Here is a 13,079-nt window from a genome sequence, read left to right as displayed (position 1 = left end):
CACCGTCGGCCCTCCAGAGAAGGGGTGGACCCGAGGGATCTGCCGGCCCGACCCCTGGGTGAGCGAGGGGAAGCACGGGAGGCTGTCGATCCTCCCCTCACGGCTGCCTCCTGCAGGAAGCCTTCCTGGGCTGCCAGCACACTCCTGCCCCATGCTCCGGCTCAGGCAGCATGTGGGTCTGGGAAGCCCAGGGCTACAGATGCCAGGGGTTCTCTTCCCGCCTCTCACCACCACCTGCCCCGCGGCAGTCAGACGTGCACAGAAGCATCCAGACAGCCTCCTGGCCAAGAGCACCAGGAGACGCCAGACCCACGGATCACGCCAGGAGGGTGGGCAGGGCACTGGGGGCCTGTGGAGCACCTGCGAAGGATTGCCCAGACCCCTGGAGGACTCTCGGCAGTGGAAACGGGGCAGCGGGACAGAACACAACCTGGTCCCAGGAGGGGCGTCTGGGAGGCAGGCTGAGGGGCAGGGCTCATGCTCAGCCTGGACTTTGGGAAGGTGAGTCTTGGACACAGCCCAGATGGGCCCAGAGCGGGAGAAGGGGTGCTCAGTGCAGGCAGGGCTTGGGGGCGAAGAGGGGAGGGAAGCAGCCTCTGTCTGGACATTTTCACTTCTGCTCCTGGAGGGCCTCATGGAGGAGGTGGCCCTGCCTGCCGGCCTCACCTCCCCAGGAGCTTGTGCCCTGCCCGCCTGCCTCACCTCCCCAGGAACTTCTGGAGGACCTCGTGGAGAAGTTGGCCTTGCCTGCCTGCCTCACCTCCCCAAGAGCTCGCTGGTCATGCGGCTCCATTGCGCCTCCCGGCTCTGTGCCTCCAGCTTGCCCAGGAGGTTCTGGCGCTCCTCCTGCAGGAGGCTTCTTGAGGCCTGTAGCTCCCGCTGGCTCTCAGACAGCTGCTCCTGGAGCCCCGTGGCCCTCGCCTCAGATGACTCCAGCTGCTGGCGCAGCTCCTGCCCGGGAGTAGGGGTGCGGTGAACCCCTGCAGCCTGTCAAGGCCTCTGAACACAGAAGCCAGCCGGGGCCCTGGACTCCAGAGAAAGGACGCAGTTCTGACCAGAGACCCACCCGAGGTGCAGGGCCAGGCGCCTGGGGGGTCAGCCTCCTTGGGGTCAGCATCCTGGGGCTCAGCCTCCTGGGGCCACAGACAGGCCCATAGCTGCCCTTCTCAGCCCGGCAGGCTCTATGCCCACCTGCTCCCGCTGCCGCCGCCTCTGAATGGCCGCTCGCACGGCCCACAGTGCCGAGTCCAGGGTGGCCGGGGAGTGGGCCGGGGGCGGGGACTCAGCCCTCAAGGGGGACCCAGCATGCGGGGGGCTCCTCCGTTGGCCCTGCACCCCCTCGCCTTCAGCACTGCTGCTCCTCGCCAGCTCCTCGCTCCCCGCGTCTGCCTGGGCCACCTTCGGGGCACAGAGAGGATGGAGCTCAGGGCTCAGGTCATACGGGTCCTTCCAGACCATCTCCCAGGCCAGTCTGAACCACGGGGGCCCTGCGGCCTGTCAGCTGCCCACGTGGGAAGGACCCAGCAGGGCCTGCACCTGTGTGATGCTGTCCAAGAGAAGCCGCAGGGTCTCCACCTCTGCGCTTGAGTCCCCTGGGGCCACCGGGCCTCCGCCGCCGCGCTGGGACTCCTAGGGGGATGGGGGCGGGTGGGGAGGCTGCTCGGCGAGGCCCAGGCCCCACTGCCAGCCGCCCTCTCCCAGCCACGCACCGGTCTCTGCATGTCCGTTCCCAGGGAAGAGATGGCTCTCTCCTTGCTTGCGTTTTGCTCGGTGAGCTTCTCCACCAGCAGCGTCTGCTCTGCGAGTCTGGGGACAGCAGGGTGGGGCAGGGCCGTCCCCCTGAGACCAGAACCCAGAGAGATGACGGGCCTGGGAGCCCGGCTCTCTCTGCCTCCTCCGTGCTCTGTGCGGCCTGCCTGCGGCTGTCGGCCGCCTCGGTCTGGGTGGGCTTAGCCCCCAGTGTGGTCAGACGCCCCTCTCCTGCTCTAGAAACTTCAGCGGCTGCCATTGTCTCGGGGGTCAGTGCAGACCCCGAGTTCAGCATCGAGCTCCCACCATGACCCGGACTCGGCTCGCCAGCCCCGCGGAGAGGCTTCCTCGGCCCAACCTGTCCTGGTGGAGGCGGGCCCCTGCCCTTCCCACTGACTGGAGCACCTGTGATGGTTTATTGTCTTACTTTCCCAGGAACCAGCTTCTCCTCTGACCCCGGGCCTCCCTTGGGCCTCCCATCCTAGACCCAGAGCCCTGGGCCCCCGCGCACCTGGCCTGGAGCACCGCCTTCTCCGCTGCCCAGCTGGCCTGCAGCTGCAGCATCTCCCGCACCTTGTCCCGCAGCTGCTGCTCCAGGGCAGCGGCCGCGCTGCCGTCCGCCAACCGCAGGTTGGAGCCGAGGTTCAGGCAGGCCGTGTGCAGGCGCCGGGCCATCCTGGCCATGTCCGCCCGCAGGTCAGCGAGGCCCCTGCGAGACCAGGGCGCACCCAGCAGAGCCTCAGGGGTGTCTGTGGGCTCAGCCTGGGGGCTTCATGCTGGCCGGGCCAGGCGGGGTCTGGTCTCAGGCCAGCGGTCTGCCCAACTCAGGAGAGGACCCACAGGTGGCATCGCAGCCGGGCAGGGGTGGGCCGGGGCTGGGGCAGGACACACAGGATGGGCTGTCCGCCTGGAGCGGGACTTGGACTGTCTGAGCCTCAAGGGCCCAGGACAGACTGGCTGAGGTGCCTGGCCAGGCCCCAGAGCTCCATGCAAGTCAGTCTGCCGCTGCTGATGGCGGCTCCCTGCCTGGCCTGCCCGCTCACGCCGCCCGGCTCCCTGCCTGACCCACTCTGTCCATTCGGCCACCTCCCCCAGGGCGCCCTCTGTCCCCCTGGGGCCCGCGAGGTCCAGGCGGGGCTGGGGGTGGGGCTCGTGAGGGGCTGCACTGCCTGGGCCCAGCGTGGGACTCGCTTTGCCCCGCCCTGCGGAGCCCAAGCCTGGCTCTGGGGGCAGCGGGGGGCGGGCACCTCTCGGTGGCTGCACGGAGCTCGGCCAGGTGTCCCCGGAGCGCGGTGACCTGCCTCTGTGGGAGGGCGTCCTGTGGCTGCCCCGAGTGGGCACGCCCTGCCTGCATGCAAGAGGCGGAGGCCAGGCTGAGCGATGGGGGCCCCGCGACCCCATTCACCCCCACACGACCTCTCCGGCACCAGCACCTGGGGCAGGGGGCAGACCCCCGTCATCAGCCTCTGTGGCCCCTTCTCCTCCCCGACAGTCAGACTGCCCCCCGCCTGGGACAGCGCTTGGCTCCCCTCCCAGAGGCTGTGGGGGTGAGCACCCCCAGCTCCAGAACCAGGAGCCCCTCAGCCTGGTCCCCCTGGGGGCGAAGGCGGCACTCCGCTGGGGTGGGGGCGGGGGGGTGGGGAGTGGGGAGTGGGGAGGTGGGGGTGGGGGTGGGGCGTTGGGGGTTAGGGGCTGGGGCATGGGCGAGAGTTGAGGCAGCAGGATGGAGCCCTGTGTGGTCAGCGAGGCCAGCTTTGCAGGGAAGCACGCCGAAGCCCAGACCCAGAGTCCCAGCCTCTGAGCCGGGCCGGTCCAAAAGCTGAGCTCAGAGGCCAGGTCCCCAGGCTCCCACAGCCCCTCCACCTGGTGGAGGCCCAGTGTTCTTCCATGTTGCTCAGACAAAGTGCTTTCACCGAAGGCCCTCTGGCTCCAGACCCGCACCTCCACCCTCTCCTTCACGAGGTCTTTGCTGAGCCCCCTCCTTGACCCCCACCTGAGGTCCTCCCATGAACCCAAATGCCCCCTGCAGTGCACCATCTCCGGGAGTGCCCCTGGTCCTGGCCCAGAGCCTTGTGTACATGCCCCAAGCCCACTGTGGTCATCAAGAGCCCTGGTGACACGGAGGGGTGGACACCCGGGCCCGCCTGCCCAACACTGACAGAAATACAGGATACGCCAGACTCCACAGCTTCTGGAAGCGAGGCTGGACAGCCAGCATGGAAAGGGACATGCAGGCCAGGGACAGGTAAAGAGTGACTTTCCAAACAGCAACTTGAACTTGTTTCTTTCATCACAGGGGCTTCGAGGACAGAGGGTAAAGCCTGGGTCCCCCCAAGGGGGAGTCTACTCACCTATAGGAGTGACCCCCCAAGCTGCACTCCAAGCAAGGTATGCTGGAGGCAGGCAGACCTGCACACACACGCATACACATACACTCCTGCCTGCAGGGGATGTAAGCAGGTGCAGTGGACAGGGAACCAGCGTGCACACACACACAGATACACACACACACACACACCAGCCTGCAGGGACTGTAAGGAGGTGCAGTGGATGGTGAATCAGCACACACATGCCCCTACACACACACACTCATGCACACACACACGCACACACACACTTGCATGCAGGCGCTGTAAGGAGGTGCAGTGGATGGTGAATCAGCACACACTCACACACACAGACATGCACACACTGTAGGAGGGGCAGTGTCCCCCGCAGTTCACATGTTGAACCCTAATCAACCACGTGATGGTATCTGGAGGTGGGGCTTTTCAGCTCCACCCCTATGAAGGGCGTTGGTGCCCTTAGAAAAGGGGCCCCGCGAACTCTCCCTCCCTTCTGCCTTTTGAGCGGATAGCCAGAGGTGTCATCTGTGATTCAGACAGTGGTCCTCATCCTCACCAGCCACTGAAGGGGCTGGCACCTTGATCTTGGGCTTCCAGCCTCTAGAGCTGTGGGAAATGTTTGTTTATGAGCCCGGGGCTGGGGTATTTCTGCTCCAGCAGCCTGGAGGGACCAAGACGGGAAGGAAAAATCTTGGAGATTTGGATTTGGAACCATGAGTTAGCCTTGGTGCAGTTTTCAGCCTAGATTCACAAAACCTGGGTGGTTTTAAAAAACAGTAAATTAAAGCTGAAAATTTACTTCCATGTGGCCCCAAAGATTATCAGAGTCCCTAGAATCTGCCTGAAGCAAATGAAAATCTTTTTTGGAACGTATCATGTTCATTCCAGGTTTCAAAGAATTTTCAGAGTTCCAAGGATACTACACAGCTCTTAGCTGAAGAAATTAGAAAACCACCAAAGACACAAAGAAACCCAGCACCATGATCAAGAACCAGCAGAAACAATAAACTAAGACCTTGAAGGAGTTCAGATATTAGAACATCAGAAACAGACTGCAAAATAACTGTTTTCTAGCATGCATCAACAACACAATAGAGGCTTAAAAATATGAGACTAAGATATGCAGAAAAGGGAATAAAAGTCAGAAGTTTTAAAGATGAAAAATATAGTATTAGAAGTTAAGCCGAATAGGCAGTTTTAACAGAGACTGGACACCAGGAGAGAAAACTTGATGAGCAGCAGGGTGGACTTGAAAAAATTACCTATGACGCAGTCCAGGGCGATAAGTAGGGAGCGTAGGAGGGAGCCCAGAAAGGGTGAGGTGCATGGGGCAGGGGGGGGGGAGGGGAAGGGGGGGAGGGGAGGGGAGGGGGGAGGGGAAGGGGGGAGGGGAGGGGAGGGGAGGGGGAGGGAAGGGGGGAAGTGGGACTTGGGCAACTGTGGGAGACAGCGCAGCAGCTCCCCCAAACAAGGAGAGAAGGAACCCTGATAAGCGGAAGCAGAATAAACAGAAATCTGCAGCTGGCGGTCACAGGAAGTCACAGCAGAGAACCCCCAGTGGCCAGAGCACAATGACCCCCACAGGAGTCAGGGATCGGCTGGTGTTGGTGGGCTGGAAGCCAGGACGTCGCTAAGGTGCTGAGAGAAACAGCCGCCAGCAAGTGGGAGTGGCATTCAAGGCCAGGGGGTGTAAGGAGCCTTGATCGGTGGTGCAGACTGGACCCAAGGTCTGCCTCCGGGGTGTCTGTTCTGCCGTCCAGCTGAGGCTGGGGGTGAGGTGTCCGGCCCCTCTCACCGGCCCCGCGGCAGCCCAGCGCCCTGTGAGGACTGATCTAATCAGAAAGGCCGTGCCTTCTCCCCACGCCCGTCTGGCACCCTCCTGTCCCAGGACAGCGGTCTTGCAGGAGGGGCCGTGTCCACACAGCGGGGGTAGCCCCTGCTCCCCCAGGTCCATTTGGAAAGAGCCGAGATGGCCCCTCTGCGGTGGGTTTGTCTGAGGGACCCCTGTGCAGGGTCGGCCTGAGGCCGGGGCCCGGGGACCACCTCAGCCTCTGCCCGACAGCCGGGGAGAAATCCTGCCCTGGAGGCCGCTGGCAGGCTCTGGGGGGGCCTGGGGGCATCCAGAGCAGATCAGGGAAGGTGCCGCCAGGCGCAGGCACAGCTGACTGTCTCATGTCCTACCTACTTCACACTGCGTGTCCTGCAGCTGGCAACCACCCCGCATGGTCCACACGGCATCACCCCTGCAGGGAGACTGAGGCCGGAGCCCCGTGCCCTGACCCTACCCAGGGCTGAGGGTTTCGGAAGAGGCCGCGGGGCCCCTGCTGGCCTGGAGTCTGGCCCATGGAGACGCCTCCCTCTGGCACAGGTCGGCCACACTGGGGCCGGGGCTCAGCCCTCACCCTACTTCCCAGTCCGGCCATGGGCTCCTTCTCTCAAAGCGGGGGGCTTCCCACCTGGTGTCCCCTACTCCGCAGACGGCTGTGGCCAGGCCGAGCGGGGGCCATGGTGTGGCGGGAGGCTGCCGCCAGCTCACCCCCTCCTGGTCCCTGCTGCCCACCCCCATACCAGCCGCGGGCACCAAACAGGGTGTCCCCTGCCCACAGGCAGGAGCCGGGGAGCACCTCTCTGTGGGTCTGGCGCTGTGACTCCCGCAGCTCCAGCTTGGCCCGCAGACGGAGCACGCTGCCGGTCATCCTGGCCAGCTCCTCGGCCAGCCTGTCATTGGCCTTCCTCATGTGCTCCAGCTGTTCCCGCAGGAGGGCGTTCACCTCAGAGAGGCTGGTGTTCCTGGACGGGCAGGGACGGGGCACCACGACAGTAGGCGGGCGGCCCCCTCACAGACGCGCTCGGACCCCAGGCCCCAAACCTCCCGGGCCCAGACGACCCCAACTCGACTGTGCAGCCCCGCAGTCCCTAAGTGGTGCTGACCACCTGCAGTGGATCCCCGTGGACGGGAAGCGGAGGCCTGCCCCTAGGTCCCCTTCTGGCAGCCCGCCCACCCCCCCCCCGACATATCTGTCATTCCTTCTTCCTCACCCGAGCTCCCCTGGCTCTGCCCTCACAGCTACGGCTGGCTCTTCACTCCAGGGTGCAGAGGTGAACCCCAAGACCAGCAAGAGGGTCAGGGCTTGGGAGCCCCAGCTGAGGGAACCAGGGCTGGGAGGGAGGCACGTCCCTGTCATGGGGCAGGGTGGGGCAGAGGGGTCATGTGTGCCCCGGGGAGGGGGCAGCCCCTCTGTGACTGTGGGCCTCTCCCCTCAAGGCAGGCCTGTGTGTGGCTTCAGGGGGGGACCCCAAATCCTTCAGAGCCCGCACTTCCCGGCCAGGCTGCAAGGCCGCGGGGACTTCTCTGCTCCTCTCTGCTCTGCGGGCATCAGCCTCCTGCAGGTTTATTTTTCTGCAGCCCCTGCCCCTACTGCCCCACTTCTCCAAAACTGGTTTTCAAGACACTTCTCAGCACTGATCCTTTGTGAGTGTCCCTGAGGAGGAACCAAGTCTGGGAAGCACCTTCCCGGGTCTGGAGACAGAGCCGCGTTGGGGGCCCAGCCCCTCCCGCTCTCCTCGGCAGGGACCTGGCGAAATGCTCTTCCCTTCAGGGACATGTCCTGGGGCTTGGGGCTCCCTCTGGGGGGCCGGGGGTGACATACAATTACCCACATTGCGCAAATGAGCCGGGTCATGACTGCAGAGCGGCTTGAAGGCAAAGGGGCCTAGGGGTCAGGGCTAGAGTGGGAAGAAGAGTGGGATTGGGGGAGGACCCCAGAGACACCCCAGGACTGGCCAGGCCAACCAAGGCCCACGGGCAGCTCCGGTGACCTGCCCAGAGCACGGGCCAGAGCCCCAGCCCCAGCTGGTGTTGGGGGCAGGGGGTGGCACCCCAGGGAGCAGACTGAGGCCCAGGGGTGTGGCCCCCACCCTGCCCTGCTCTGCACCCCCTGCTCTGACTCGGGGTCACTCTGGCCCCGGGAACCTGCCCTGCCAGCGGGCTCCCTGCAGCCCTGCCGGCCGTGCCCGTCCGGCCTCACCTCTGCTCGGCCGCCTCCAGACGGCCCAGGGCCTCCTCCAGGTCCACGCTATGCTCCAGCTCCGACCTCCGCAGCTGGGCCGTGGTGGCCTCCAGCCGGGCCTGCAGCTGGAGAGGGCATTGACCCGCCTGGCCGGCTGCTTCCAAGCCCCGTGGGCCGGATGGCTTAGGCACAGCACCCTCCCCGGGACGGTGGGAAGGCTCTGGGGGCCTCCAGCTGGGGCGGGGGTCAGGCTGAGATCAGGGGTGCGGTCGAACAGGGTGTGGTCAGAGGGGTCAGGCCGGCAGCCGTCCCCACGGCGACCCCATGCCTCGTGCTACAGCCAGCTGAGGAGGCCCCACAGCCGGTCAGGCCACGTGAGGGGATGCGGAGCCGGTCTGCGGTCACCCGCACAGCAGTGAGTGTGCGTGGGGTCCCACCCCGCCCCTTCTGCCTGTGCTTGAACTTCTGTCTGCCCCTAGCCCTTCATCCAGCAGGGGTGGAGGCCACCCCACAGTAGGTGGGCCTGCAGCCCATAGGTGGGTCTGGCGGCAGGGAAGCCCTCTGAACTGGGCCAGACCACCGGCGAGCCTGCAGGGCTGAGCAGATGGGAACCTCGCTCTGAGGTGCCAGGGGCGCCACCCGGATCTGCCACCCAGAGCACGTTCTGGGGGTCCAAGGAGGGGCTGCAGCAGGTCCAGGGGGCTGGCTGGTGGGTGGCTGAGACAGGAAGACCAGGAGAACTGGGGGCCCACCTGCAGCGGGGCCTGGGGCTGAGGAAGCAGGTGGGTGAGGCAGGGAGGGCACAGCTCCCCTGAGGCCCGCGGTGGGGCTGGGGGACCCACCAAGGAAGGAGACAGATGCCCATGAAGCAGTCACGGCCAGCCCCATGCTGCCCCGCCCGCCTCCCTGGGGGCACTCGGGGAGACTAGGCTCCTCCGTGGTGTCCATGAGGGGTGCTGGACGCCTGCGGGGGGGCGGGCGTGGCCTGGAACTGGGATCTCACTGACTCACTCGGTTTCCTAATCTGGCTGCAGGGCTTCTGTGGCTTCTATTCCCACCGGCCTCCTGTTCCCAACATCTCCCCACCCTGTGCTAGGAAGACGCCCCCACCCCCAGCTCCACGCGGGGCCGGGGAGGGGGAGGGCGGCGAGCTCACCCAGTGCTCCCGCCCCGCCAGTCCTGCCCGTGGAGCTCCCTGGGGGGGTGGGGGCTGGGGGTGAGGACAGGGGGCCGGGGGGGCCTTCGTGGGGCTGGGGGTGAGGACAGGGGTGGGGGGCCCCTTTGTGGGGCTGGGGGTGAGGGCGGGGGTCCGAGGGGGCCCTTTGTGGGGCTAGGGGTGAGGACAGGGGTCCGGGGGGCCCCTTCGTGGGGCTGGGGGTGAGGCCAGGGGTCCGGGGGGGCCCTTCGTGGGGCTGGGCACACCGCCGACCCCAGGAAGCCCTTAGGACCCTCGAGGAGATGTGGCCAGCTGGGGCCATCAGGCATTCAGCCCCCGTCACTGGTCACACCAGAGAAAGGGCCGGACTGGGTCAGGTCTCAGCCCGCAGTGTGGCCTTGCATGCTGGGACCTGCCGAGAGCCCGTTCCTTCATCTGGGGTTGTCTGTCCCGCTGCATAGAGCAGGGGGGTGGCTGTGCAGACACAGGGGCTCTGAGCATCCCTGCTGTGGGCCGGGCACCCTGCCCCATCCTGCTCAGAGGCCGTCACGACTTGGGCTGGTGGACGTGAGACAGGTTCTGCCCAGTGACCCCCGTCTCTTGTCTGCCTCAAGTTCTCCGCCTGCACACCGGAGGCCCTCCCGGCCGCACGCGTTGTGGCCGAACGGCCTCTTGCTGCAGCCGGTCACCCTGGCAGGCCCTGTGGCCGCCGACGGCACTGAGGGTGTGCCCAGGGCCTGTCTGTCCCCCTCGGCTGTTAGGGGCGAGGCCGGAGTGCAGTCAGCTCCTTCCAGCCTGCCCGCCTCCCCGCAGAGGTGTGTCCATGTGCTCGTGCTGGGCAGAGCGCTGGCCCTACGGGTCGGGACTGTCCCAGCTGCCCCCCGGGGCTCTGGGCAGGTGGGCACAAGTCATTGCCTAGCCAGGTCGGACCCCTAGGCACCTGTCCTGCCTCACCTGCCCACTCCAGCCTCAGTTTCTCTCTCTGCTGCCCAGGGTGTGGCCGTGTCTGGCCACTGTTGTCCCCTCGCTGGCAGGCCCGTGGGTCACCCCAGGCCGCAATGCCAGGCGCCCTGAGCACTCACCCGCTCGCTGACCGCGTGGTACCTGCCAGCCATCTCGTCCCGCTCGGCGCCCGCCTGGGCCAGCAGGTCCTCCAGCCGGGACAGCTCCTCCTGCAGGAGCGCGTGCTCCTCCGGCCCAGGGCCCGGGGCGGCTGGGGGCTCCCGCAGCCCTGCAGGCACAGCAGCAGGGTCGGCCTGTGGCCGGGCCAGACCCCTTGTCCGCCCTGGCCCAGGGGCCCCCGGTGCGGGGGAGTGGTGCCTCCCCTCCTCTGGGTGGGCACGTGCCCACTCACATCTCACCCCAGGGCGGCCCAAACCAGCACAGCGGAGGGCTTGTGGGGGCGGCCTGGACGCTGGGCACCCCCACCCCTGCTGGGTTTGAGAACCGCTGATTCAGGGCCGCAGGGTCCCGTCCCCCTGAGTAGGAGGTGCTGGTCTCAGCATGCAGGGGCTCTCTTGTTCCTTAACCCACGCAGCGAGGCCCCTGGCTCCTCTCGGAGGCTGGAGAGGTCCTCACTACCGAAAGTGGTCTCTAGGACCCCCGCACGAGGGGTCAGGAGCACGGCTGGGGCCAGGCCGGTGGGAGGGGCGCCATTCCGCCCCTGCGCCTTCTGAGCGCCAGCCTTTAGGGTTCTCATGCAACCAGTGAGAAGCAAACAGGTGAGACAGACCGGCAGTCGCAAGCATGTCACAAACAGAAACGCACACTGGGTGGGGATGATCTCCGCGGCTCAGGGGTGAGCACGCTGTGAGGATTAGCTTCTGGCTCGTGGGTGACTCTGTGTGAGGGTGTGGGTCTCACCCTAGCACAGGGGACGGTGACAAGCCAGGAGGGGCAGCCGGGCCGGGGCACAGGAGGGCTGGGGTCCCTGGGGCTGGACTCCCACGACCGCCCTGCAGCCTCCCTGGGGCACCCCTCACCTTGGGGAGGCCCCTCGGCCAGGCTGCCAGCCACAATCTCACGGATGCGGGCAGGCACTGGGGTGGGGGAGGCCCGCCAGCGCCCCCCGCGCACAGTCAGTGCCCGGTCTTCTCTGCTGGCCGCGGGGCTCAGGACGGTGTCCTCCAGCTTCTGAAAGACATGCGCCGAGAGACCCCTGGGGCCGGCAGGTCCCGGCACTGCCGCCAGACCCCCATGAATCCACCGGAGTCAGGGCCCTGGGGAGGACCGGGTGAGGCTCAGGTCCCCTGAGGCCACCTGTGAAGGGGGCGGGAGTCCTGCCCATCCTGGGGCCACTCCGAGCTCAGGTGAGGAAGGGAGAGTGCTCAGGGAGCTCCTAGCCCAGGCTTAGCGTGCCCCTGCAGGGCTGCCCTGACCTCCACCCTGGGTCTCTCCTGGGATGCTGGGAGGCAGAGCCCTCGCCTTTGGCGCCCCTGGAGCAGGCGGTCCCCCAGTTTTCACAGTGGATGTTGGCAGAGAGAGGTCTGAACCCCACCCAGCAGGCCCAGGGCCCTGTGGACAGAGGGGCTGGCAACCGGTAGCAGGACCAAGGTTGCACCCACACAGCTTCCTGGAGGATGAGGCAGGCTGCACTGTCCACAGGGAGGGGCTGCGGGAGCCCGAGGACAGGCGGGGCAGGACCAAGGGAGGGGCAGTGTGGGCACAGTGGGCATGGCCTCCAGCCTGGCCCTCCAGAGCAGCTGCGTGGCTGCAGAAGTGCTCCGAACAGGCCTGGGAGCAGTAGGAGACTCAGGGTTCCGGATCCCCAGAGGCTGGTCCCAGGCTCCCAGGCGCTGGCTGGCACTTGGCCTCGGCCCTGTGGGTTCCTGGATGCGGGAAGGTGGCCCTCCGGGGGGGCCTGGGTGATCTCCAGAGCCCAGGGCAGGGCAGGGCCTTTGCACTGGGGCTGATCCCGGCACCAACTGCAGGGAGGACGTGTGAATGCTGGGGGCCGAGGCAGCCAATTCTGAAGCGACGTGAGCGCTCCGGATGTGAGAGGGCAGCGAGAGGGATTGCCCGGGGTCAGGACGTGCCCGGCTGCCCACCGGCCCTGCTGCGTGCCCCGTGAGGTTCAGGCCGTGAGTGAAGTGCTGAGGGAGGAACTGGCGGTGGATGTCCACTCCGGGGGCTCTAGAGCGACAGACCAGGGTCCCCTCATCACCCCCGAGGGGCCCAGTGCCCTGTCCCCCAGCGTCCCGAGACCCTCACCCCGAGACTCACCAAGGCTCCCTCCATCCAGGGCGTGGTGTGTGACCGCTGTGCAGCCTCTACCTGCCTGTCCTCACCCCCTCTACCCTCCCTGAAGACCCTCGTGAGGCTGAGACACCCTACCGCCCCCCACTTGGCTCTGCCCTCAGCCCAGGCTGCTAGGACGGAGGCTTCCTGGGCTCAGCCCTGCCCTCCCACCATGCCTGGTACAAGCTCAGCCTGACCCAAGCCCGTGGGACCCCAGCCAGGTCTCTTCTGCTCACATCTGCCCGGACAGAAGGCCTTCTCCTCTACATCAGCTCCAGAGGGACCGGGATCACCCCAGGACCCGAGCTCATGCGCGACACCTGTGAAGCCCTGACCCGCCCACAGCAGCTCAGGGACCCGCAGACACTGAGCCAGTGCTGCCTCCCGGCCCCGGAGTGAGACTTGGAGTGAGACCCGGAGTGAGCACCGTGGGAATGAGGACCCGGGAGTGAGGACCGTGGGAGTGAGCACCGTGGGAGTGAGCACCGTGGGAGTGAGGACTCGGCAGTGAGCACCGTGGGAGTGAGGACCCGGGAGTGACGACCGTGGGAGTGAGGACCGTGGGAGTCAGCACCGTGGGAG

At 66.4% G+C, this 13,079-nt stretch overlaps 1 protein-coding gene across 1 annotated transcript in view; it reads right to left on the bottom strand.

Moving 5' to 3' along the window:
* CROCC2 (ciliary rootlet coiled-coil, rootletin family member 2) overlaps nucleotides 1–12,808 on the bottom strand; it is a 56,068-nt gene extending 43,260 nt beyond the window's left edge. The window contains 11 exon segments of the mRNA XM_081487031.1: nucleotides 761–951; nucleotides 1,192–1,398; nucleotides 1,710–1,806; nucleotides 2,261–2,458; nucleotides 2,997–3,182; nucleotides 6,663–6,884; nucleotides 8,123–8,229; nucleotides 10,343–10,491; nucleotides 11,243–11,393; nucleotides 11,927–12,392; nucleotides 12,765–12,808. Of these exon segments, the coding sequence (XP_081343157.1) occupies nucleotides 761–951; nucleotides 1,192–1,398; nucleotides 1,710–1,806; nucleotides 2,261–2,458; nucleotides 2,997–3,182; nucleotides 6,663–6,884; nucleotides 8,123–8,229; nucleotides 10,343–10,491; nucleotides 11,243–11,393; nucleotides 11,927–12,392; nucleotides 12,765–12,808 (2,018 nt within the window).
* Between the last annotated feature and the right edge of the window lie 271 nt (nucleotides 12,809–13,079).

The sequence above is a fragment of the Giraffa tippelskirchi genome, chromosome 5 (genome assembly GCF_054371585.1).
Source record: "Giraffa tippelskirchi isolate mGirTip1 chromosome 5, T2T-mGirTip1v1.2.pri, whole genome shotgun sequence".
Classification (NCBI taxonomy): domain Eukaryota; kingdom Metazoa; phylum Chordata; class Mammalia; order Artiodactyla; family Giraffidae; genus Giraffa; species Giraffa tippelskirchi.
This window is presented reverse-complemented; position numbering and strand designations above follow the sequence as displayed.